The following is a 26,242-nucleotide window of genomic DNA, read 5'->3' on the forward strand; positions in this document are numbered from 1 at the left end:
CAGCCTTAGAGTTATCTGAAGACTCTCAGAAGTCATATGATTCAACCACCATCAAGAAGACAGTATGTGTCACAGGCAGGATTTGGTCTCAGATCCTTTTACTTCCAAAGCTCACGCCTCTATTCACTAATCCATGCTGCTTCTTATAGACAATATTATGTGCTGTATTTGTTTTTAATTTATAATAATTATTGATAAGTTCTTAAGGAATTAATTGTTCCTCAGAAAGGAAAATAGCTTTTTTCTCCTAAGCGATCTAAGTAATAATTTTAGGGTTATTTCATTATGGTACTGAGCCTAGAAAGCCTATAGTCACATGATTGTACAAGAATAGGTAGTCAGATCATTACACAAAGGCAGAGACACTAATAAAATAAAAATCTCTCAAGTTTTAGGTTCTCTTAGTTGGGAGTTTCAAAATGTTGTTATTCCATTAGGTTTACTAGAAAATTTTAATTTCAATAGTCACACCTCTAAAATGTTGTCATTCACTGGAAATACTGATGTTTCTATTTATTTATATATAAAAAGTACCAGACTGTGTAGTAGAGAGAAATGGCCTACAGGTTTCAAGGAAAGCAAGAACATGGCAAGGTGGATATAAATATTATCAGGTGTTCAAATTTCAGTTTTGTCACTTACAAAATCCATGTTGTTTGGCAAGTAACTTAATCTCTCTGACATTCAATTTTCTCACTTATAGAATGCAGAGCAGGGAACTGAACTAGAAGACTTGTAAGGTCCTTTCCAGTTCTATGATTTAATGCTCTAAAAGCTAGAATTAGAGGGGCCACATCAATGGAAGAGAAATTTAATGATTATATGTGGCACTTTAAAAAAACACAAACTTATTTTGGGGGCCTAGTCTTTCTTGTGACAGGCTCTAAACTTGGCCCTCACTTCCACCTAACCTCCCTTCCTCTTTCTTAGAATCATCTAAGGTTTAGAATTCTTCCACGTTAGAAATTTCCATCTCTCATGCAAGCTTAGTAATAACTGCAATCACACCTCAGTATGACTCTGCCCCTTGCTAAAAACTCCTGGTTCCTGGCCCATTTCAAGGGTGAACTTAACCCTCTCTTGGGTCAAATGTGATGGTCTAGTAGAGGAGATAAGACTCCATCTCCTACTTTAAACAGGAAGAGTGATCAAGGCTGAAACTGGGAGTACCAAAGCTGAGGAATAGCTCTCAAAAGACCATGTTTCCTTTATTATCCTGTTTTTCTATCCTGCTCCCAACAGGAACTGTTCCAAACCTTCTCTTCTCCTCAAACTTCTTAATACCTCTCTCAGCGCATCCCCCCTCCCCCCATTACTCTCCCAAGATGAGGATCTTTCATTTTACTTTATAGAGGACAGCTCATTCTCCCTGAGCTCCTTCTCATCTTCTTCATCTCAAAATCCCTTAACTCAGTTAAAGCTTAACATCATCCCTCACCCTGTTCTCTTTTATTCTAATCTCTGAAAATGAAGTGGTCCTTCTAGCCTAAGCTAACCCCTCTATGCATCTTTAATCTCATCCCATGTTTTCTTCTAAAAGATTACTCCCTCAATCATTCTCTTCTGTCTTCCTTCCCCATCCCCATTTTCAATTTCTCTTTATTTATTGGTTCCTTTTCTGCTGCCTATAAACATGCATAAATTTCCTCCCTGCAGTGAGTTGGTACAGTAGATAGAGTGCCAGGCCTGGAGTCATGAAGACCGCAGTTCAAATCTGGCCTCAGACATTTACTTGTTGTGTGACCTTGGACAAGTCACTTAACCTTGTTTGGTTCAATTTCCTCATCTGTAAAACGAGTAGGAGAAGGAAATGGCACCCACTTCCAGAAGCTTTGTCAAGAAAACCCCATATCATGAAGAGTCAGATGTGACTGAACAATAACAATTTCAAGAAAATCTTCACTAGAGCTCACCATCCCCTCAAACTCTTGTCTTATATCTCTCCTTCCACTTTCAGCTAAACTCCGTGAAAAAGCCAATTGCACACAGTGACTCCTTTCTTCTCCTCACTCTCAATCTCCAAACAATGTAAATTTTCATATATATATATATATCCCATCTCTTCTGAGATCTAGTTCTAGAGGACAACTTAGTAAACATTACAAACTCTATGTCCCCAAAATATCTCAAATTCAACATGATTAAAATGTAAATAATTATATTTTCTCCCAAATACATCCTTATTCTGAATTCCCATATTTATGTTGATAGTACTACCATTCTATCCTCCCTTATCCTACATATTCAACCAGTTGCAAAATCTTGCCATCCTTCTTCCACAACTTCTCTTGAATCTGTCACCTTTTCGCTACTCATACAGCCACCACACCTCAGAAAGCCTCAAATCTCTTCTCATTTTAATCCATATTTCACACAGCTGCCCAAAGGATTTTCCTTTACCACAGATCAAAGAGTATGTGAAGAAGAATAAAATGTAAGGAAGGGGCCAGGTAATAAAGGGCTTCAATAGTCAAAGTGAAGATTTTATATCTGATCTTGGAGGTAATAGGGAGCCACTGGAGTTTATGGAGTAGGGAAGTGACATGGTCAGACCTTTGCTAGAGGAAACTGACTTGATGAACTCCAACGGCTCCTTCTTGCCTCTGGGCAACACTTTATTCACTCAACAAAATCCATGTTTTGCATTTAAAGCCATTCTCAGCCTGGCCTCAATCTACCTTTCTAGCTTAATTATAATACTTCCGTATCCTATGATCCAAGCAAACCAGCCTTTTTGCACAGAAAGCATTTGATCTCCTATTTCAATGCCCTTGCATTAGCTGGAATGTACCTCTTCTTACCTCCACCTCAGTCAGTCAAGAATCATTTATGAAGCACCTACTATGTGTCAGACACTGTTTTAAGTGCTGAAGATACAAAGAAAGGCAAAAGAGATTTCTTGCTCTCAAAGAGCTTACAGTCTGACAGGGTAGACAACACGAAAACCACGATGTACACACAAGATACATATGGGATAAATTTGAGATCACCAACAGAGGGAAAACACTACTATTAAGGATCAGGGAAGGCTTTTTGTACAAGGTGAGGTTTTACATGGCACCTGAAAGATGCCAAAGAATCCAGGAGGTGGAGACCGGGAAGGAGAGAATTCTACAAATGGGAGAAAGCCAGTGAAAATGCCTGGAGTTGGGAGATGGATTGTCTTGCTCAAGGAACAGTAAGGAGGCCAGTGTCACTGTATTGCAGAGTAACTGGAGAAGAGTAAATCCAAGGAGAATGGAAAGGAAGGAGAGGACCAAGTTATAAAGGGCTTTTAAAGCCCAAGAGAGTATTTTTTATTTGATCCTGGAAGTAACAGGAAGCCACTGGAGTTTACTGAATAGTTAGGTGAGATAGTCAGACCTGTGGTTTAGGAGATTACTTTGTCAGTTGAGTGAAGGATGGATTGGAATGGGGAGGCTACAGGCAGGCAGAACAACCAGCAAACTCTTGCAATAGTCTAGGCATGACATGGTAGTGGCGGTATCAGAAGAGAAAAGGTAAATATGTACATAAGACATCAGGAAGGTAGACTTAATAATATTTGGCAAATGACTGGATATGTTTGAGGTCTGGAGGGAAAGTGAGAGAAATTAAGGAATCAAGTATGAGATCTGGGATGTGAGTCATGTGACTAGGAGGATGGTGGTGTCTGACAAAAACTGAGAAATTCAAAAATTGGGAGGGCTTGTGGTGTGTGTGTGATAGATAATGGATCCACTTTTGGATTTCTTACTTCCTTTAAGATTTAGCTCAAGCACTATTTTCTATAAGAAACCTCTTCTGATTCCTCAGTTACTAGTATCCTCTCTCCAGAACCAAATGGTACTTATTCTGTATGTATTTATGTTGTCTCCTCAGATAGAATGGAAGCTCCTTGAAAGCAGACAGGGCTATTTCAGTTTCATCTCTGTATTTCAAATGTCTATCATGGTACATGGCAGATAATAGATGCTTAAAAAACATTTGCTTTTTGATTGATTCCTTCTCATACTCTGGTCTGGAGACCATCACACTTAAGGATTAGATCATTCTGGTTATAATCTGCCCTTGTTATTCCTCCTTCCCCATTCTGTCTTCTTAAGTCTCACACCTTCCTTTGTACAAATGGAAACACACCAACAACAATGGAACGTTCTGTGCAATGACTGGTCTAACTCTCTTGCAAATACTTCTAGGTCTCAAAAACTAATTGGAATAATATGAATTGAATTTTATAGATCTACAAAATTTTAGGACTGGAAATGGCCTTAGAGGTCATCAAGTCCAGTGCTCTAATTATACTTGCTATATGTTGGTTTGTATATCTTGGGCTGATTTGATTCCAGCTAACCACTCAAGTTTTGGCTGAAAGCTGTCTCACCTAATATTAAACTGTGGCATTCTGCTTCTATCAATAATGTTTCTGTGTTATTCCATTTTTTACCATGAAGATCCTATCAGATCTGATTTCTCCCAAGAATGTGGGTTTGTCTTAGGGCAAAAGTAAGGTGGCTTAGAGGATTTTTGACTGAATAGATACATAGGAACACATAAGACAGCCATAAGGAAAGTTCTATTCCTGGCCATAGTCACTTTCAGGGCCCATGAAATCCATGAAACTCCACAAGCATTTGTTACATACCTATTATGTTCCCGGCATTGTGCTAGGGGTTGGGGATGCAAGAACAAAAACTAAATAGTCAAGTTTGATATAAGGTCTTTCTTGATGCTCTAAAACTTCTTGCTGACAGTGGATAAGTTAAAAGACATGAACAAAGAGTTCTCAACGGAAGAATTTCAGATTATTAATAACAAAACAAAAACTTATTGCTTATCATTGCTAACATGAAAAATTAAAATCAAGACAACTCTTTGGTCTTCTTTCACACCAGAAAACTGACAATAGTAGAATGAAAGGCAGGTGAAAAGGTGGGGCTTCACTGATTATCCTACCCCCTTAAAAGTAATTACCTTTGTTATATAAGAACACAACTTGATTGTACAGGGTCTGTATATCTCCTTGAATCAAAGCCATAGTATGTGGGTTTGGGTCTCACTCTAAGGGACTCCAATAAAAGGAAGAGTTCTTTCCTCAACTTCCCTTCTGGTGCTTGTCTGTCAGTAGACATTATAATATAATCTTCTGCTTTGTTACTCAAATGTTCCCAATAAACTGAATTTTGCTTCAATCAAAAAGAGGTCAGGGATTAAACAGAAGTACATACAATAAATGTTAGAAACTTTCACAACTGGGGATTTGAAGCAGTCTTGATTGAACTCAGAACTTTTTCTTCTAAAATAAACTCCCTAAACCTGAAGAAAAAGGAACCACAGGGGTCTTAAGGGCTGTTATATCACCAACTTAAATTAAGATTAAATAGGCTAATTATTTTAGTAAGAGTATTACACAAGCATAAATAAACTCTGGAGCTATGCATAAGTCCAACCATTCTGGAAAATAATTTGGAATTTGCTAAGAAAGTAACTATAATACCCATGTCCTTCAACACAGAAATCCTGCTGTTAGGCATAAACCCAAAGAAGATCAAAGAAAAAAAATAAAGGTCTTATATACACCAAAATATTCAAAGAAGCATTTTTTTCATAGTAGCAAAGAACTGAAAACAAGGTATAAGACCATCCATTTGGGAATAACTAAGTAAGTCACTATATATAAATGTAATAGAATACTAAAGTGTTATAAGAAATGATATACATTGAATTCTGAGAGGTATAGGAAGACATGCACGAACAGACACAATGATGCAAGCAGAACCAGGAAACTAATGCACCCAATGTAAATGGAAAGAACAAAACACTGTTGCAATTATTATAATGACCAGGCTTGGCTGAAAAGAGAGAACATGTACCCCCCTTCCTTCTTTGCATAAGGTGGGGATCACAGCTGTGAAACACTGCATATGCCATCAAAGACTCAGTCAGTCAATATCAATAAACATTTTAAAATACCTACTGGTGACAGATGCTGTGCTAAGAGCTGGGGATACAAAGAAAGGAAATAGTCCCTCTCTCAGAGCTCACAGTCTAAAGGAGAAGGCAACTATGTACAAAAAAAGGTATACACATGATAAATTTGAAATAATCCAATAGAGAAAGGACACTAACATTAAAGGAAGTCAACCAGAAAAAGCATCCTCTAAAAAGTCAGATTTTTGCTGGGACTTCACATGTGGGTTAGCTTCACTGAAGTGACTTTTTTTTTTTTTAAATTCTTTATTATAAGTAATCACTGGGTAGCAGAGGAAGGGGGGAGGTTATATTTCTAAATGAAAGTATTGTTAGAAACAAAATGTAACAATTTTTTTTTTTAAAAAAAAAAGAAAGTTCTGCTGATGAGAACATACCCTTTAGAGTTCTCTTGGGTCAGACCTGAATCCTATAAAGCATGACTTGAACCTGAGTAAGTCACTGGTCCTTAGGTTGCCTATATTCAGATGCAAGCTTGATTAGTATATCAGAAGAAGAACTGTGATAAAATTCATACTGTGAAGCAATGTGAAACCATAAGAGTAGCTGTATTGTGAAAGAAGTCAAATCAATCAAGACTGAAATTGGTAACTGATTTTATATGTACTGGAATAGAACTGGAAACTAGGAACTGAAAAAGAAAAAGGATGTAGAAGTTAGGAAATCTACTATACGGGATTTCTCCCAGGCAATACCAAAGGCCCTACCTTCACATTTTCTTCAGATATTATGCTTAGAATAAAAAAATACTACAGAATCACAGATTTAGAAGGGATCACAGGATCCTTTTGTATCTAGAGCTGGAAAGGATCTCAGACATACCATCTAGTCCAACCTTTACCTGAAAAAAGCCCCCTCTATGTCACATACAACAAAAGGTCACCGAGTCTTTGCTTGAAAACCTCTAGAGGTAACTCACTCAGTCCCAAGGTAGCTTATTCTATTTTTAGACAGCTCTGTTAGGAAGTTTTTCTCCATGTATCAAACCCAAATTTGCCTTCCTGCATACTTCATCCATTGCTACTCCAAATTGTGCTCTCTAAGGCTAAACAGAAGAAATCTCATTCCCTCTTCCCCATGATATCACTTCAAAAGCTTTAGCCAATTTTCTCTCAATATTTTTATTAGATGATAAGAATTATCTACGCTTTTTTTCCCCTTTAAAGTCCTCTGTTAAGTTTACTAGTACAGAATATAAGTACTGGTTTACTTTAGTATTGGACACAAGAGGTTCTATTTGAATAACAACACCTAGGACATTTGACAACAGTAACAGGACAGAAACATTACTTGGGTGATCAGCTCTAACACCTCCTCACCATTCTTTTCTGCAAACTTCTGGACTTCATATATTGTTTTCAATTCATGGCTTGGACATGCTGATACACACAGAGCAATAGACTTGATCTTCCGTTTTACCAAGTCCACATTGCATGGATCCAAAAAGAACACATACCTAAAACATAGGAAAAACACTGAGATTACTATTTATAGGAATACCACATCTGGCAATATATGACCAGCTTCATTCATAGTACCTCACTTTTATAGAAATTTCAGAAATCTACTCAGATATGAAGTTGTAATGATTAATCCATGCTATTTTTAATTGTAGTTTTCTATATCCTTAGTTCTGCTGTTGAACTCCACTTTCAAAAGAAAAGAGTCAAAATAATTCACTCTAAATACTATTATACTGTGGGAAATGATGAAACAGACAATTTCAGAGGGAACTGGGAAGTCATTTATGAATGTAGAGGTAAGCTGGCAGAAATAGGATAACAATTTATATAGTGACAACAATATTACACATATTATATAGTGATAACAATATTATATGGAAAAAGAACTGAAAGACTTCAGAACTTGATCGACACAATGACATAACACAGATCCAAAAGAATGAAGATGAAATTTGCCACTAACATGCTATCAGAGAGGTGATGAACTTAAAATGCAGAAAGAATCATAAATTTTTGAACATGGCTAATGTGGAAATTTGTTTTGCAAGTCTATGTAAATATATCTTGAGGGATTTGGTTTTTGTTTTATTTGCTCAGTGAGAGAGTAGTTAGAGGGATAGAATAAAAAATATCTATCTTTTGAAAAATAAAAACAATAAACTCAAAAGGAAAAAACCAAAATCTTTTCCTCCCCTCCTAAAGCCAAGAGGGATGTGTCTGATCAGAACAACTGTTTGTTTCTTTGTCAAATCATTATTTCTTTTCCAAAAATAAATAAAAAAACAGAAGCAGAAGCAGAATGTGGCATATTCATCAGAAAGGAGAATCATGCTAAAAATTGTTAGTTGTTTTGGGGGTTCTGAAATTGAGTGAAATGACTAGAAGGTTAGGAGATAAGTTAGCCAAATAAAATGGTCTGGACACTCTGATGAATTTGGGTTGGTACAGTGGAAAGGAGTTAAGCTTCAATTCTCACTTCTGACATTTAATCATTATATGATGAAGGACTTTCTTGAGCTTCAGTTTCCTTATTTAAAAAATGGGAATAAATAATGCTTATACTACGTATTTTATAGAGTTATTTTAAGGAAATCACTTTGCAAAACTTAAAGCACTATAATAAATTGGCTATTATTAGGTTCCTTGTTTATCATTTTTATGAACAGGAAGAGGGAAGTACAATGAGTAGAAATTGTGAGATAACTAACATTTGGCCAAATTTCATTGGTTCATAGCATATTTTCTAAATATAAATGACTATCAGAGGTCTTTCACCCACTGTTAAAACCTATTCAGATCTATGGTTGTAAAATATAATCTGATTATGTTTCCATTTTTATTAGTAACATAAGACATAATATAGGCATGAGTGGTAAGCGTGTGTGTGCATGCACGCACATGCAGAGGGCTGGGATAAAGAGAAATTAGAAATAAAATAAAGACATAAAGTAAAAAACCCAAACAAAACCTTGTGGCTATTTAAAAACAAAACAAAACCAAAAAGGCCATACTAGAAATTCCTGATAAATTCAAATGTGGAAAAAAAATGCTCTCATTTTGCCTCATCCCCACCCCCAATGCAACTTAAAGCAAAATCACAGATGCAAAAGGAGAAGCTGGTTTTTTTCAAGTAAAAGAAAAGATTGTTCGAATGACTAGAGAAAGGAAACCCGAGAGGTGTGACTGAACTAGAAGTCAAACACTGAAAAACGTTATGAAGAACAACTTGGCAAGGGCTCCTAAATGAAAAAGTTCTGTAAACATATCAGAATGCCAGTTAGACAATCAGTGATGCATGATTCATAATTCCACTCTGTGATGAAAAAAGGTGACTAGATCAATCTGGGAAGATGGCACAGTAGATCAGAAAATTCCAGGCTCTCCAAATTTCCTCCACAAATAAGACAGAATATTGCCTCAAAGTGAACAGAGTGGCAAAAATAAAGAAAGTTCGGGTAAAGTAGTTTTCCTCCTAAGAGAACTTGAAGGTACCTCAGGAAAGAATCAACTTCCAGGGATGCAGTCTGACTCCAAGTGAAGTGCAGATACCTCCATGCTGACTCCGCTGAATCAACAAACAAGCTCTGGATGATTCTGGGTGGAAGGCAGCCTCAGTCTCCTGAACTTTCACTTCATAGACAGTGTGGGGGTTGGACAGTTGCGCAGGGGAAGACTGAAAGCCTCTTAGTTGTCTTGGGATGCCAGGGACACCTGTGCTGACCAGATGTGATTCTGGGCTACAGCTACTGGTAAGAAGAAACTAGCACATGCCAGGGGAGTGCAGTAGCAAAGGGGTAGGAACCTGGCCAGCCATGGGAACTTTGGGAGAGCTGAGTCCTTGGTTTTGGTTCTAGGGCAAAGGGGAGAGCTGAAGTTTGCAACAGAAGGAGATGCTGCTGGGAGCAAGAGTGTTTGTAGGGAAAGCATGGGCCTCAGCATAAGTTAGGGGTCAAGAGGAGTGTCCAAGGTTGGGTCCTGGACAGAGGTCAGAAAATAACAGGAAGAAGGACCTGACACCCAGAACACCATTACCCACACGTAGGCACTAGAACCTGATTACAACAATAAGCTGCTAAAAGTAAAATAAAACAAAATAAAAATTAGTAAACAAAGGAGAAAGAACCTGACAACAGATAGCTATTATGGAGATAGAGAAGAATTGGGCTCAAATTCAAAAGAAGACAGTGAAGTAAGAAAAGCCATTCCCACCTCAAAGAGAAACATCAAATTGTCACAAGCACAAAAAAAGTTCGTGGAAGAATTTAAAAATCAAATAAAATTCTTTGATCCAGCAATACCACTACTAGATCTGTATCCCAAAAAAGATCATTAAAAAAGGAGAAAGGATCTACGTATTCAAAAATATTTATAGCAGCTCTTTTTTTTTTTTTTTTGTGGTGGCAAAGAATTGAAAACTGAGGGAATGCCCATCAACTGAGGAATGCCTGAACAAATTGTGGTGTATGAATGGAATGGAATACTATTGTGTTATGATAAATGGCAAGTAGGTAGATTTCAAAAAAATCCTGGAAAGACTTACATGAACTGAAGCTGAGTGAAGTGAGAGAACCAGGAGAACCTTGTACATGGTAAAAGCAATACTGTGTGATGATCAACCATGACAGACTTGATTCTTCTCAGAAATAAAATGGCTTGAGACGAAAAGACTTATTATGGAAAATGTTATCCACGTTCAGAGAAAGAACTATGGAGCCTGAATGCAGACCAAAGCAGACTATTTTCATTTTTTTGTTTTTTTTCATGGTTTTTTCCCTTTTGTTCTGTTTCTTCTTTCACAACATAACGAATGTGGAAATATATATTGCACACATATAACCGATACCAGATTGCTTGCTGTACTGAGGAAGGAGGAAAGGGAGAAAAATTTGGAATTCAAAATCATAAAAATAAATGTTGAAAACTCTCTTTACATGTTAATAGTAAAAATACCATTTACAAAAAAATCAAATGAGGGACAGTGAGGAAAAATTAGGAAAAAAAATAAGAGCAGTCCAAGAAAATGAAGAAAATTATGAAAAGAGAGTCATCCAACTAGAAAAAAGGATCTAAAAACTTAAGGAAGAAAATAACTCCTTGAAAACTAGAATTAGGCAAAGGGAGGGGAATGACATAAGACACCAAGAAAGAACAGAACAAAATCAGAAGAATAAAAAAAGAGGAGAATATGAAACATTTCATTCGAAAAACAATTGATCTGGAGAACAGATCAAGGGGAAACAGCATAAGAATTGTTGGACTACCTGAAAATTATGATTAAAAAAATCTTGATACAATATTACAAGGAATTATTGAGGAAAACTGCCACAAAGTTCTAGAATAAAAGGGTAAGCAGAAATAGAAAAAAAATCTACTGATCACCAACTGAAAGAGATCCCAGGATGAAAACTTACAGGAATATCAAAACCAAGTTTTAAAGCTTCCAGATTAAGGAGAAAATATTACAAGCAACAAGAAAAAAATAATTTAAATACTGTGGAATTACAATTAGGGTTACATGGGACCTAACAGCTTCCACACTAAAAATCTGCAGGTCTTTGAACATTATATTTGGAAGAGCAAAAAAGCTGGGATTGTAACCAAAATAGTTCACCCAGCCAAGGTGAGTACAGTCCTGAACAACAACAAAAATGGATACGTAACAAACTGACAGAATTTCAAATATCTGTGACAAAAAGAATAGAACTTAATGGAAAATTTGATGTATAAAAACCAGAAGAAATATAAGATAAACATTAAAGATCAACTATAAGGGACTCAATAACTTTACTTCTTATGTGTGAAAAATGTTATGGGATAGTTTGGAAGAAAAGTTGGGGCTGAGCTGAGTATGACAGGGCCATTCTAAAAAAAAAAAAACAAAATTGGGTAGGAAAGGGTAAAAAAGAATAATTGTCTCATACAAATGAGGCATGTAAAGAACTGAACCAGAGGAAGCAGGTGGAGGTGGAGGACTGGTAGTGCTGAAACCTTATTCTCAGTGAATCTAGGGTAAAGAGGGAACAACATATACATCCAGAAAGATATAAAAGTCTTCTAGATTTATAAAGAAATAAGAGGGCAAGGGGACAGGAAAAGGGAGAGAATTTTTAAAAGGTTTGTAGATTAAGAGTTAGGGAGAGGATAAGGGAGGGTCTCTCAGGTATGGGTAGAATAAGGAAAAGCAGGGTAAGGAGAGAGGAGAAGGAAGGGAGTCTTTAAACGGGTATGGATTAGTGAGGTAGTGGTTATTAGTAAACTAGACATATGAGAAGGGATACAGTAAACAGAGAGGCTGAGAAAGACAATAGGAAAAATAGGATGAAGGGAAATGAGCAAATAGTAATGAAAATTTTGAATGTGGATGGGAAGAATTCACCCATAGAATGGAAACAGTTGGCACAATGGATTAAAAATCAGAATCCAAGAGTATGCTGTTTACAAGACATACATTTAAAAATGAGAGATACACACAGAATTAAAATAAAAGGCTAGAGTAAATTTATTATGCTTCAGCTGATGTAGAAAAAGCAAGGATAGTGATCATGGTCTCAAAGTTAAAGCTAAAACAGATTTAAAAGAGATAAACAAGGAAACTACATGATAAAAAAAGGTACCATAAACAACAAAGCAATATTAATACTAAAGCTACACGCACCAAAATATATAGCATCTAAATTTTTAAAAGAAAAGGTAAATGAATTATAGGCAGAAAGAGACACTATTATAGTGGGGGACTTTAATATTCCCCACTCAAAACTAGATAAATCTAGCCAAAAAGTAAATAAGAAATGTCAAGAAGTGATTAGAATTTTAGATAAAGTAGATATGACTGATATCTAGAGATAAATGAACGGAAATAGGAAGGAATACACCTTTTCCTCAGTAGCACATGGTACTTCTACAAAGACTGATCATATATTAGGGCATATAATTTTTGTAGTTAAAAGCTGAAATAGTAAATGCATCCTTTTCAGATCACAATGCAATAAAAACTATACTAAGAGACTGTGGAAACACAGAATAAAAACTAAGTGGAGAATAAACAAGCTAATCTTAAAGAATGCGTGGGTTAAAGAACAAATCATAGAAACAATGCATAATTTCATTAAAGAGAATGATAACTTGACAATATATCAAAAGATATGGGATACAACCAAATCAGTAATCAGAGGAAAAATTTATGTCTCTAAATGCTTATATTAGTAAAACAGAGAAAGAGCAGACCAATGAGCAGACCAAGGAATTGAGTATGCAATTTAAAACATTAGAAAAAGAATAAACTAAAAATCTCCAATTAAACATTAGAAATTCTAAAAATTAAAGGTGAGAATAATAAAACTGAATATAAGGAAATCACTGAATTAATAAAACTAGGAGTTGGTTTTATGAAAAAACTAATAAAATAGATAAACCGTTGGTTAATATGATTTAAAAGGAGAGAAGAAAACCAAATTACCAGTATTAAAAATAAAAAAGGTGAATATAGCACTAATGAAGAGGCAATCAAATCAATTATAAGGAGCTATTTTCCCCAATTATATATGAATAAATTTAACAATTTAAGTGAAATAGAAGAATATTTACAAAAAATGTAAACTGCCTAGATTAGCAGAAGAGAAATGAGAATATCTAAATAGATCTATTTTATAAAAAGGAAGTGAATGGGCCATAAGAAAGATTCCTAAGAAAAAAGCATCAGGACCAGACAGATTTACAAGTGAATTCTAACAAACATTTCAAGATCAATTAATTTCAATATTAAGTAAATTATTTGGAATAATAGGTAAAGAAGAAGTCTTGCAAAACTCCATTTATGGAACAAATATGGTATTGATGTCTAAACCAGGAAGTGCAAAAACAGAAAGAAAATTATAGACCAATTTCATTAATGAATACAGATCCAAAAATCCTAATAAAATTCTAGCTAGAAGGTTATAATAACATATTACAAAGACCACATACAATGACCAGGTGGGATTTATATGAGTGCAGGAATGGTTTAATACAGGTCTACACAACTTGTGGCCCATGGCTGCTTACCACCCTCGGGTTGCTTGCCAAAGGATTTCCTCTACAAAGGATGTTTTCCTTTGCATTTTTCTCAGTTGCCTGAAATCCTAAAACCTTTAGTAATTATTATTTTTAATGGAGATAAGCTAGAAGCTTTCCCAGTAAGATCAGGTGTGAAACAAGAAAGCCTATTGTCACCAGTATTATTCAATACTGTATTGGAAATCCTAGCAATAGCAATAAGAGAAGAAATAGAAATTGGAGAAATCAGAATTGGCAATGAAGTAATAAAACTCTTTGTGCAGACAATATACTTTGAAAATCCTAAAAATTCAACTAAAAAGTTAGCTGAAATAATTAATGAAATAACGAAGAGTGAAATGAGCAGAACAAGAGAATGTTGTATACAGCAACGGTATTATTATTTTAAGAACAACTTTCAGCAACCAAGCCATTTCGACTATTATAAATACCCAAATTAACTACAATGGACCTATGAAGGAAAATGCTATCTGCATTCAGGAAAGAAATAATAAACAGAAGCCTGTATGATGTGGTTTTACATATTTATGTCTAATGGTAGCCACCCATACGGCAGAGGTAGAGGAAGGGGGAAAAGAAAGTTACATCGTAACTTTATTATATATTTAACAGGAAAAGCTATTGTACATAATAGATTTGCTGTTTCATGTGGAATCCTTTTTTATTCAACTTTGTTATGGAGATTTTTTTTTTATTTCTTAAGTTCAGAATAAAAGAAAGGAAAAAGGTGACTATATTATACATAGAGGCAAAATTAAAGGACTGTGGTACTGAATTCAATTGTTTCTAATTCTCTTGTCTACTATGTTCCATAGTTATAATTTTTAACCAATAAAATAGTTTTGATAAAAATTGTTTTATAATATAGTAAGAGGTCTGAAAATGATTCCCCTTTCCTCCCTCTTTTTATTCTCTTGATAATCTAGATCTTTTTGTTTCTCCAAATTAAATATTATTGTTTTATCAATTTCTATAAAGTATTCTCTTTGGCAACTTAATTGGTACAGCATTAAAATGGTATGTTAACTTTGATAGCTTTGTACCACTCCCCAGCATGGTCTAGCCATGAGCATATAATATTCTTCCAGCTATTTAAATTTTTGTTTCTTTCTTTAAGGAGTATCTTGTTTTGAACCTGTACAAAGATTGTGTTCTTGAGTAGATTGATCTCAAATACTTTATGCATTTTGTAGCTATTTTGAATGGGATTTTCTGTTTAATTTTGTTTGTGCAAAACTTTTCAATTTAATGTAATCAAAACAATCAATTTTGCATTTCACAATGTTCTCTACCTCTTATTTAGTCATAAATTCTTCCCTTATTGATAAATATGATGGGTAAATTATTCCTTGCTCTCCTAGTTTGCCTATAGTATCCATCTTTATATCAAAATCATGTACTTTTGACTTTATCTTGCTATAGAGTGTAAGATGTTGCTCTATGCCTACTTTCTGCCATACTGTTTTCCAGTTTTCCCAACAGTTTTTGTTAAATGTTGAGTTCTTATCCCAGAAGCTGGAGTCTTTGGATTTATCAAATAGTACATTACTAGAGTCACTGCTTTGTCTTACTTACCTAACCTATCCACGGATACACTACTCTGTCTCTCAGTCAGTACTTAGTAGTTTTTATGATTGTTGCTTTATAATACAGGCCACCTTCCCTTGCATTTCTTTTCATTAATTCCCTTAATAATTTGGACCTTTCATTGTTCCAGATGAATTTTATTATTGTTTTGTCTTACTCTATAAAATGATTTTTGGTAGTTTTATTGGTATGGCACTGAATAAGTCATTTAATTTTGATAGAATTGTCATTTTTATTATATTAGCTCAGCCTACACATGAGCAACTAATATTTTTCCAATTATTTAGATCTGACTTTATTTGTGTGAAAAGTGTTTTGTAATTGTGTTCATATAGTTCCTGGGTTTGTTTTGGCAAGCAGATTCCCAAATATTTTATAATGTCTACAGTAACTTTAAATGGAATTTCTCTTTCTACTTCTTGCTGTTTGGCTTTGTTAGTTATTTATAGAAATGCAGATGATTTATGTGAGTTTATTTTCTATCCTACAATGTTGCTAAAGTTGTTTATTATTTCAAGTAATTTTTTACTTGATTGTCTAGGTATAACATCATATCATCTGCAAAGCTTTGTTTCTTCACTGCCAATTCTAATTTCTTTGATTTCTTTTTCTTCTCTTATTGCTAAAGCTAACATTTCCAGTACAATACTGAATAACAGTGGTGATAATGGACATACTTGTTTCATACTGATCTTAATGGAAATACTTTTGGCTTATCCTCATTACATATAATGCTTTGCTGGTGGTTTTAGATAAGATTCTACCAAACATTTTAAGGAAGACTCCATTTATGCCTATGCTCTCTAGTGTTTTTAATAGGAATGGGTGCTGTCTGTCAACTGCTTTTTTCTGCATCTATTGAGATCATATGATTTGTTAGTTGTATTGATGATATAGTCAATTATGATGTGGTCAATTAATATTGAACCAGCCCTGCATTCCTGATATAAATCCCACCCAATCATAGTGTATTACTCCAGAGATAAGCTGCTATAATCTCTTTCCTAATATTTTATTTAAAATTTTTGCATCTACATTCATTAGGAAAGTTGGTCTATAATTTTCTCTCTTGGTTTTGGCTCTTCTTGGTTTAGGTATCAGTCCCCTATTTGCATCATAAAATGCATTTGGTGGGACTCCTTTTTCACCTATTTTCTCAAATAGTTTACATAATATTGGTATTACTTTTTCTTTAAATGTTTGATAGAATTCACTTGTAAATACATCTGGCCCTGATTTTTTGTTCTTTGATGGCTTGTTCAATTTCTTTTTCTGAAATGGGGTTAAGTATTTTATTTCCTCTTCTGTTAATCTGGGCAATTTATATTTTTGTAAATATTCATCCATTTCACTAAGATTATCAGATTTACTGGCATACAGTTGTGCAAAATAGCTCCTAATTATTGTTTCAATTTCCTCTTCATTGGTGGAAAATTCACCCTTTTCAGTTTTGATACTGGTAATTTGGTTTTCTTCTTTCTTTTTTGTAAAAATCAAATTAACCAAAGGTTTATCTATTTTATTGGTTTTTTCATAGAACCAGCTCTTAGTTTTATTTATTGGTTAAATAGTTATCTTAATTTCAATTTTATTAATCTCTCCTTTGATTTTCAGAATTTCTAATTTTAATTTGGGATTTTTAATTTGTTCTTTTTCTAGCTTTTTTTTTAGTTGCATGCTCATTCGTTGATTTCTTCTTTCTCTATTTTATTCATGTGAGCATTTAGACATAAAACTTCCCCTAAGAACCACTTTCATTGCATCCTGTAAGTTTTGGTATGTTGTCTCATTATTGTCATTCTTTTGGATGAAGTTATTATTATGATTTGTTGTTTGACCTATTCATTATTTATGATTGAACTGTTTAGTTTTCAAATAATTTTTAGTCTATCTTTCCATGGCCCTTTATTACATGCAAATTTTATTGCATCATGATCTGAAAAGAATGCACTTTTCTGCCTTTCTGCATTGGATTTTGAGGATTTTATGCTCTAATATTTCGTCAATTTTTGTGTAGGTGCCATGTACTGCTGACAAAAAGGTACATTCCTTTCTATTCCCATTCAGTTTTTTCCAGAGGTCAATCTAAATTTTCTAAAATTCTATTCATTTCCTTAACTTCTTTCTTATTTTGTGGTTAGATTTATCTAGTTCTCAGAGGGGGAAGTTGAGGTCCCCCACTAGTATAGTTTTGTGATCCATTTCTTCCTGAAACTCCCGTAACTTTTCCTCTAAGAATGTGGATGCTATACCACTTGGTGCATATCTGTTTAGTAATGATGCTATTTCATTGTCTGTGGTACTTTTTAGCAGGATGTTAGTTTCCTTCCTTACATCTTTCAATTAGATCTTTTTGCTTTTGCTTTGTCTTAGATCAGTATTGCTATCCCTGTTTGGTTTTTTTTCACTTCAGCTGAAGCATAACATACTCTGCTTCAGCTTTTTACCTTTACTCTGTGTGTATTCCACTGCTTCAAACATATTACAGGATTATGGCTTTATGGGAGAGTTCATTGCATTCACATTCACAGTTATGATTACTACCTGTGTCTTTCTATCCTAGTCTTTCTCCATTTATGCCTTTCTCTTTCTTTTCTCCCTGCCCTCCCACACTAGAATTTTGATTTCAACCACCACCTCCCTTAGTCTGTCCTTCCTTCTGAGGTCCCCCTCTTTTCTTTTCCCTTTCCCCTCCTATTTCCTAAAGAGTAAATTAGATTTCTATACCTAACTTCTATACCTAACCTATAGATTTCTATTACCTCTTTGAGCTAAATCTGATGAGAGTACAGTTCAAATAATGCTCATCTTCCTCCCTTCTTTTCCTCTACTATAATAGCCTTTTCATGTGATGTAATTTACCTTTGTTTGCCTCCTCCTTCCTTTTTCTCCCAGTATAATCTCTTTTCACCACTGAGATTTTTATCATCACATCAAAGTCAACTTACACCCATGCCTTCTATGTATATCCCTTTTAATTGCTGTAATATAGTTCTCAAGAGTTACAAGTGTCATCTTCCCTCATAGGGATATGAAGAGTTTGCCTTTAATAACATGTTGTTGTTTTTTTCTTTTCTGTTTACTTTTTTATGCCTCTTGATTCTTATATTTGAAGATCAAATTTTCTGTTAAGCTCTGGTCTTTTCATCAGGAAGGTTTGGAAGCCCACTGTTTTGTTGTATACCCATCTCCTCCTCTGAAAGATTATGCTCAATTTTCCTGGGTAGTTTGATCCTTGATTATAATCCAAACTACCTTTGTCTTACAAAATATCATATTCCATGCCCTCTGATCTTTAGTGTAGAAGCTGCAAGGTCCTTTGTAATTCTGACTGTGGTTCCATGATATTTAAAGTGCTTCCTTTTGTCTGCATGCAGTATTCTCTTTGACCTGGTAACTTTGGAATTTGGTGACAATATTCTTTGGTGTTTTCAATTTGGGATCTCTTTTTAAAGTGTTATTTTCTTCAGCATTTTTTTGGGTCTCCTTTAGCAAGCAGTTGAATCGTTTTTTCATGATTTTCTTGCACCCACTCTCATTTCTCTTTCCAATTTTTGCTCTACTTCTCTTGCTTGATTTTCAAAATCCTTTTTGCACTCTTCCATGGCCTGAGACTAATTCATATTTTTCTTGGACGCTTTGGATGAAGGAGCTTTGACTTTGTCTTCTTCTGTTTGCATGCTCTGGTCTTTGTTGTCATCAAAGTAAGATTTTATAGTCTGATTCTTTTTCCAGTTTTTGCTCATCTCCCCAGCCATTTACTTGACTTTTGAGCTCTTTGTCAAGGTAGTTCTTCGCTTCCAGTAGAGTTGGCAGAGGGGTGTACTGTCAGCTGCTCAATCCCCCCACAATCTGTGGGCCTAGAGCTCCAGAAACAGTGGCAGCAGCTGCTCCTGCTCCTGCTGTGGGTTCCTCCGCCCCCTTTCCCCTCAGTGGCCTGAGGCTGAGGCCAGACCACTCTACTCTCCTGCACTGGTCCCACAGGCTTTTTCTACTGACCTTCCAATTTATCCTCAGCGTTTTGGGGTACTGAAGTCTGGAAACCACCATAGGTACGAGAGATTCAGTCCCCCCAAGGCCTGCTCAGGCCCCCTCTGTGCACTTGTGACCCACACTGGACTGCACTGTCCCCAACGTGGTGCAACAAACACTTCCAGGTGACTTTCCAGGCTGTCTTGAGCTAGAGATTTGCTTCACTCTGTCATTCTGTGGGTTCTGCAGCTCCAGAATTTGTTTGGAGTCATCTTTTACAGGTATTTGGCTGAGCTTGGTGGGAGCACTCCAGAATGTCCGTGCTATTACTCTGCCATCTTGGCTCTGCCCTTCAATTTGGGATCTCTTTCAGGAGGTGGATTCTTTCAATGACTGCTTTACCTTCTGGATCTAGGACCTTAGGGCAGTTTTCCTTGATGGTTTCCTGAAAGACACTGTCCAGGCTCTTTCTCTTATCATGGTTTTCAGGTGGTAATGGGAGTTAAAAATCTTCCCCATCCATTGATAGGCGGGCCTATTGGGGGAAGTTTGTTTTATATGGGGGCCCACACCTTTTGCTGATTGTTGGTGAGGCCCTGAGTATATATGTTCTGAGGTGAGGTTTTGCTAGGGGGCTTAGTTTTTGGAAGAAGATTCATGTGCCAGGTGAGACTCTGGGCAGCTATTTCAAGAAGTCTCCCAGCTTTGAGAACCCCGATGTTAGTGATTTTCTCTCTCTGCCTATGGTCAGACAGTTAGAAGTTCTGTCTATTGGTCCTGTTTGTATTTTCTTGTTGGTGTGTGTAATTAAAGACTGTTTATCTCTTAAAGTTGCTTTCCTTTTATAAAAGCAGATCTAAAAACCTGTGCAGCAAGCCCTCCTGGGTGTTAGAGTGCTTGCTGATACACAGGTAGATCAATCATTTTTATATTGACTCTCCTGGATCTATTTTCCAGGTCACTTGTTTTGCCAATGAGGTATTTTACATTTTCTTCTATTTTTTCAATCTTTGTTTCTACTTGTCCGATTCTTGATATCTCATAAAGTCATTAGATTCCACCTGCCCAATTCTAATTTTTAACAAATTGTTTTATTCTACTGGATTATGTAGCTCCTTTTTCATTTGGCCCATTTTACTTTTTTAAGGACTTGTTTGCTATAGTCAATTTTTGTCCTTCCTTTTCCAAGCTATTGACTCTCTCTTGCATACCTCTCATTTCTTTTCCCAATTTTTTTCCTACTTCTCTTATCTGACTTTTAAAATTCTTTTTGAGCTCTTCTAAGAAGGTTTTCTGAGCTTGAGACCAGTTCACAATCACCTTTGAGGTTTTAGATGTCAGTCTGTTGACCATGCTGTCCTCTTCTTAATTTGTGTCTTGATCTTCCTTGTCCCCATAATAAAAATTCACGGTCATTTTCCATTTCTGCTTTTTGCTCGAGGTGTTTGCCTAATTCCTGGCTTTCAGAGTTGAGTTCTCCTGTTAAAAGTGCAGGGAGCACTGATTCAAGCTTCTTGTGCTAGGAGTCTGGGATCTGGTCACTGATTTTGTGTGCTAGGGCCTCAGGTGCTGGCAGCTAGAGGCTGTAGGGGTCTGACAGCTTACCTGGTTCTGAGCTGGGGTCAGCAACACTGGAGCTCTCAGGGTGGGAGCATGGGGTCTGACCTCCAGGGGATGCCTGCTCACCTGGGCCTTGTACTCAAATGTTTCACTCCTGTTCACCTAGGCCTTACACTTGAATGTTTGACAATTAGAGGATATCTGCTAGCCTGGAGCTATGCCTCCCAGAGTTGTGCTTTCTGAAATTGTGCTGAAGCACTGGGAGATTTGTCTGTTGGAGAACATCAGCACATGTGGTAGTTTTCCGAGCTGGTGTCTACCAGTTCCTCTGCCTGCGCTGAGGCACTCAGGGGGTGGTGGTGGGGTCCTGGTGCTGGCACTTGCATTGTTCCACCATCCTAAGACTCAGGATCTCCCCCTGGTTTGCTGAGGTGGGGTTTGCCACTGGTTTGTTGGGATGCCTCCCATCCTGTACTGCTCCCCCTCCCCCAGAGTGAGAGGAGCCTTTTCCATTAACCCCCAAGCTTCCTGGGCTACAAGACTGCTGCACCCTGTCTATCTGCTGGCTCAGCTGTTCCAGAGTTTTTCCTGGGGCAAATATCTTCTGGGCTTGCAGAGGTCAATAAGGGAGTATGAAACTGACTTACTTCTTATTCCGCCATCTTGGCTCCTGGAAGTGGAACTCCAAAGAATTCCCCTTTCTTTTACTGTGTCTTACATTTTATTATTATTACCTGGTTGATATTTGAAGATTTCTTTTGTAGACTACAGTGTTGTGGAAGCTACTGAGGAAAGAAATAAGCATTTATTAAATTGCTACTATATGCCAGGCATCATGCTCAGTACTTTACAAATATTACCTTGTTTGATCCCTGCAACACTCTAGATTATTATCCTCATTTTACAACTGAGGACACTGAGGCAGTGGGAGGTTAAGTGATACATCCAGGGCCACACAGCTAAGAAGTATTTGAAGATGGATTTGAACTCAAATATTCTTGACTCAAAGTCCAATACTCTATTCAGTGAGTCACTTAGCTAACTAATTTTCCCTCTTAGTATCTCTGCCAATTCCCTATGACTTTTTCAAATAAAATATCCTATCACCAAATAGATAGTTTTATCTCTTTTTTGCCTATCTGTACTCTTAACTTCTTTCTCTTGACTTATGTTAGCATTTCTAGAACAATATCAAATAATAGTGAGGAGAGTGGGCAACCTTGCTTTATTCCTATATTTACTGGGAAACCTTCTAGAGTATCCCCAGTGCATATGATACTTGTTTTTTTTCTTTTTTTAATACAAATGTTTTCTACATCTTTTTAAAAAGAAAGTTCCTTTATGCCTATACTTTGTAGGGTTTTAAGAATAAATAGGTATTGTGCTTTGTCAAGGGATTTCTCTATGGTTCCAGATATTTTTGTTTTTAATATAGTTAATCATGTAGATTGTTTTCCTCATCTTGAACCATATATACCTCCTTGACATAAATCCAGTTTAGTCATACTGAATGATTTTTTGGGGGTGAACTGCTGTAAACTGTTTGACAGGAATGTCAAAAAAAATTTTTAATCGATATTTATTAATGATATTGGCCTATAGTTCTATTTCTTTGTTTTATCCTTTCTTGGTTTAGGTATTCTTCTTAGAATTGTCTCACAAAAGGAATCTGGAGGACTGCTTTCTCAAATTTTTGAGAATAATTTGGTATTATTTTTTGTCTTTAAATTCTTGAAAGAACTCCTTTCCTCTCCACCCTTTGCTAGACCTGTCCCTCCTTCTTCCCTTCCTTTATGTCTAGTTGTTTCCTTTACTGAGGTTGTTTTAAGAACTTAATTTAGCCTTCAGTTAGTTTATTTTATACTTCTGAAGGTATTTCTCTATTTTCCCTATAAGTCTCAGTTTTTTTTTTATCAGTCTATGATAATTCCTTTTATTTCTTCTGGGTTTGTTGTGATTTTGCCTTGCTCTTTTGCTAATTTATTGATTTGATTTTTTATCCCCTTATTTTTAGGGTTTATCAATTTTGTTTTGCTCCTATTTCTCTTCTAATTTTCAATATCTCCTTTATTGTGCTTATTTTGGGTTTACCTGTTGGCTAATTTCTAAAAAATGCATATTCAGCTCATTAATCCTCTCCTATTGTGTTAATGTATGTTTTTAGGAATACAGTTTCCCCCAAGAACTGTGTTTGCTGGATCTCAGAAATTTTGGTATGTTGCATCATCTTTATTATTTTCTTTTGCTTTATTGCTGTTTCTATCATTCGATCCCCTTTGATCCACTCATTATTTAGTATTTCATAGTCAAGTTGCTTTTGCGTCTCTGTCTTTTGATTGTGTTTCCTGAACTGATTATTATTTTTATTGCCTTATGGTTTGTACAGGATATGTTTATAAGGTCTGCCTTTTTTACATTCATTTGTAATATCTCTGTCCTCTAAAACATGGTCAACTTGTGTAAATGTCCCATGTGGTACTGGGAAATAAGGATGTTATTCAATTGTCTCATTAAGAAATCACCAAAAGTATTTTAGTTCTATTTTCTCCAGCAATTCATTCAATTCTGTTGTTCGGTGCTAAATTAAATGATCCAGTGAACGAACCTACGTTCTGAGTCCAGTCTTCTTCCCACTAAGCTACAATGGTCAGCAAAATACACAGTGAAAAGTATTACAGTCTCTAGTCAATAAACCTGTCACTAAATGCTTACTAAGAACATATTACTTTAATTCTATATTCATTTCATACATTCAGTGTTTTTTCTTGTTTTTCTTTCTGTTATATTTGTCCAAAACTGAGAGTTATGTTAAAGCCTTCTGCTATTATTGTATTATTACCTAAGATTTGTCATTCAGTTAATTTTTCCTTTATGAATTGAGATGGTAAGGTATTCGGAGCTTTTAAGTTTAAATTCCCCCATATAAACATCTTCAATCAATGCACATCAGCAAAGGCTGTGCAAATTTTTGTCTTAGAGCAGGGGTGGGGAACCTGAGGACTTGAAGCCACATGAGGCCTTTTAACTGAGTCCACCTTTTACAGAACAAATCCTTTTAATAAAATTATTTGTTCTGTGAAGTTTGGATTCAGTCAAAGGGCCGCACTTGAGGACCTAGAGGGCTACATGTGGCCTCAAGGCTGTAGGTTCCCTACCCCTGTCTTAGAGAGTTATTTGGAGGCACTGAGAGGTTAAGTGGCTTGCCCAGGGTTACAAAGCCAATGTGTCAGAAGAAAGACATGAACCTAGGGTTTTCCTGATTCTAAGGTCAGTTCTCTGTCCACTGCACCTGACTGACTCCTGGGCAATAAAGTACTTTATACAAGTCAGCTAATTATATTTTTTTATAAAATAATAAAAATCCTTACTTTTCTTAATTAGCTATTTCTGGTACTGTATTATCCACTAGGAATATAATATATTAATAGGCACCATAGTCTAATTTGTAGCATATATACGAACACTAGGCAAAGGTGAAATTCAGGTCTAGAGGGTGTGCTTTGTAGATTTAATCCTATTAAATGATATGTCATAAAAGAAAGCAAGATATAAAATCAATGTGTTATTTCATTAGTGTTGGTTGATCCTACTAAGAATTCCCTCTACCAGTGCAGGTCTGTACTCTCTCTGTAACTTAGAGTCTTAGAGAGATGCCAGGAGCACTGAGAAGTGACTTGCTTAGGGTTATATAGTATATATCAGAGATAGAAAAGACAAAGGAACGTAAAACTGAGAGAATCTGGAAAAACCATGGATACACCCTCTTCCTTCTACTCACATAGGCTAAGACTAAGCCTTTCCTTCCTCATCCATAAATGAAAAGACCAGACTAAAGGATTTCTAATGAGCTTCTTAGATCTAAATTCCATAATCCTATGAAATGACCAGGCCACAATCACATGACTAGAAAGCAGAGGAGCCAATACTCAAATCCAGGTCTTCCACTAGGGTCTGAAGCATTGCAAATACTGAATAGAGCTCTAGACCTGAAGCCAATCAGATCTGGATCTGAATACCACCTAAGATACTTACAAACTGTGTGACCCTGGGCAAGTGACTCAGCCTACCTAGGTCTGTTTCTTCATTTATAAAATGAGAGGTAGGACTTGCTAACTTTTAAGGTCAACTCCAGTTCTAAATAAATGATCCTATGATCCTACGATCCTTTGTTTTGTGTCCAGCCTTCTTCCCTCTAAGCTACACTATTCAGTAAAATTCTGAAAGTATTTTACACTAGTGCTTTTAAATCATTAATCTGATTAACATTTTTCCTATCTGGACTTGTGATTGTACTTTGAAATAGCTAGTGCCATACTAGAATACTGGAGTTCACCCAATTCAAGATGATACATTAGGAAGAAGATTTATTTACAATTAATTTAACTTCTAACTAGTGGGTATTTAAATGGGTATCTAAAGCATAAGGGAAAATGTATGTATTCCCAAAGAGATAATTTACTTCTAACACAAATCATGTATTTTGTGTCTTCTTTGCAATTAAAAATTACCTTAGCTTCTAAGGTAAATAAACCTTTCCACGGTTTCTTCCTTTCCTTTTAAAATAAAAATTAAACTTCTTGATGTCAAAATATGATTCAACCATTTTTCATTATTCATGCTAATAGTGGCAGGAATATCACAGACACTTTAAATTCACATATAGTCAAAAAATCTATTTTAAGTCAACAGTTTTGACTGCTATTCCTACAAAACTCAAGTTACTAGTAACTAATAAAGTTGGTTGGTTTAAACTTACTCTCTTTCATTGGAAGCAAAAATGCATTAAAATATCTAGATGTCAAGTAGGAGAAGCGAGGAGAAGCACGAAGAGACCCAAATAAAATCCGCAAGACACTCCCTATACAATACACCCACTGAACACATTCTCGTAATAGCTGAGAAGAGGCTCATCACCTTGACTGAAAGAACTTTTTTTAAAATGCGCAGATAAAAACCTATAAAAGACAACAGGTATCAAACACAGCAAAGGAGCTATTCTGTCTTGTAAAGGGCTAACAAAATGATGGAAGTCAGAACTGATAACTTTTCCTGACTGATATCTACAGCACTGATAGAGCATATACATGGATTCAAATCTTGGTTCTGCCAATTAACTATAAGACTTTGAGCAAATTCCT

At 35.8% G+C, this 26,242-nt stretch overlaps 1 protein-coding gene across 3 annotated transcripts in view; it reads right to left on the reverse strand.

Moving 5' to 3' along the window:
- SLC44A1 (solute carrier family 44 member 1) overlaps positions 1-26,242 on the reverse strand; it is a 215,318-nt gene that overhangs the window by 85,352 nt on the left and 103,724 nt on the right. For 2 of the 3 annotated variants that reach the window (XM_072604140.1, XM_072604133.1), the window contains exon 4: positions 7,290-7,426. The exons of the other annotated variant lie outside the window; for it this stretch is intronic. In XM_072604140.1, the coding sequence (XP_072460241.1) occupies positions 7,290-7,426 (137 nt within the window). The remainder of the gene's footprint in view (positions 1-7,289; positions 7,427-26,242) is intronic. 3 annotated transcript variants of the gene reach the window in all.

Source organism: Notamacropus eugenii, chromosome 1 (assembly GCF_028372415.1).
Source record: "Notamacropus eugenii isolate mMacEug1 chromosome 1, mMacEug1.pri_v2, whole genome shotgun sequence".
In the NCBI taxonomy this organism is placed as follows: domain Eukaryota; kingdom Metazoa; phylum Chordata; class Mammalia; order Diprotodontia; family Macropodidae; genus Notamacropus; species Notamacropus eugenii.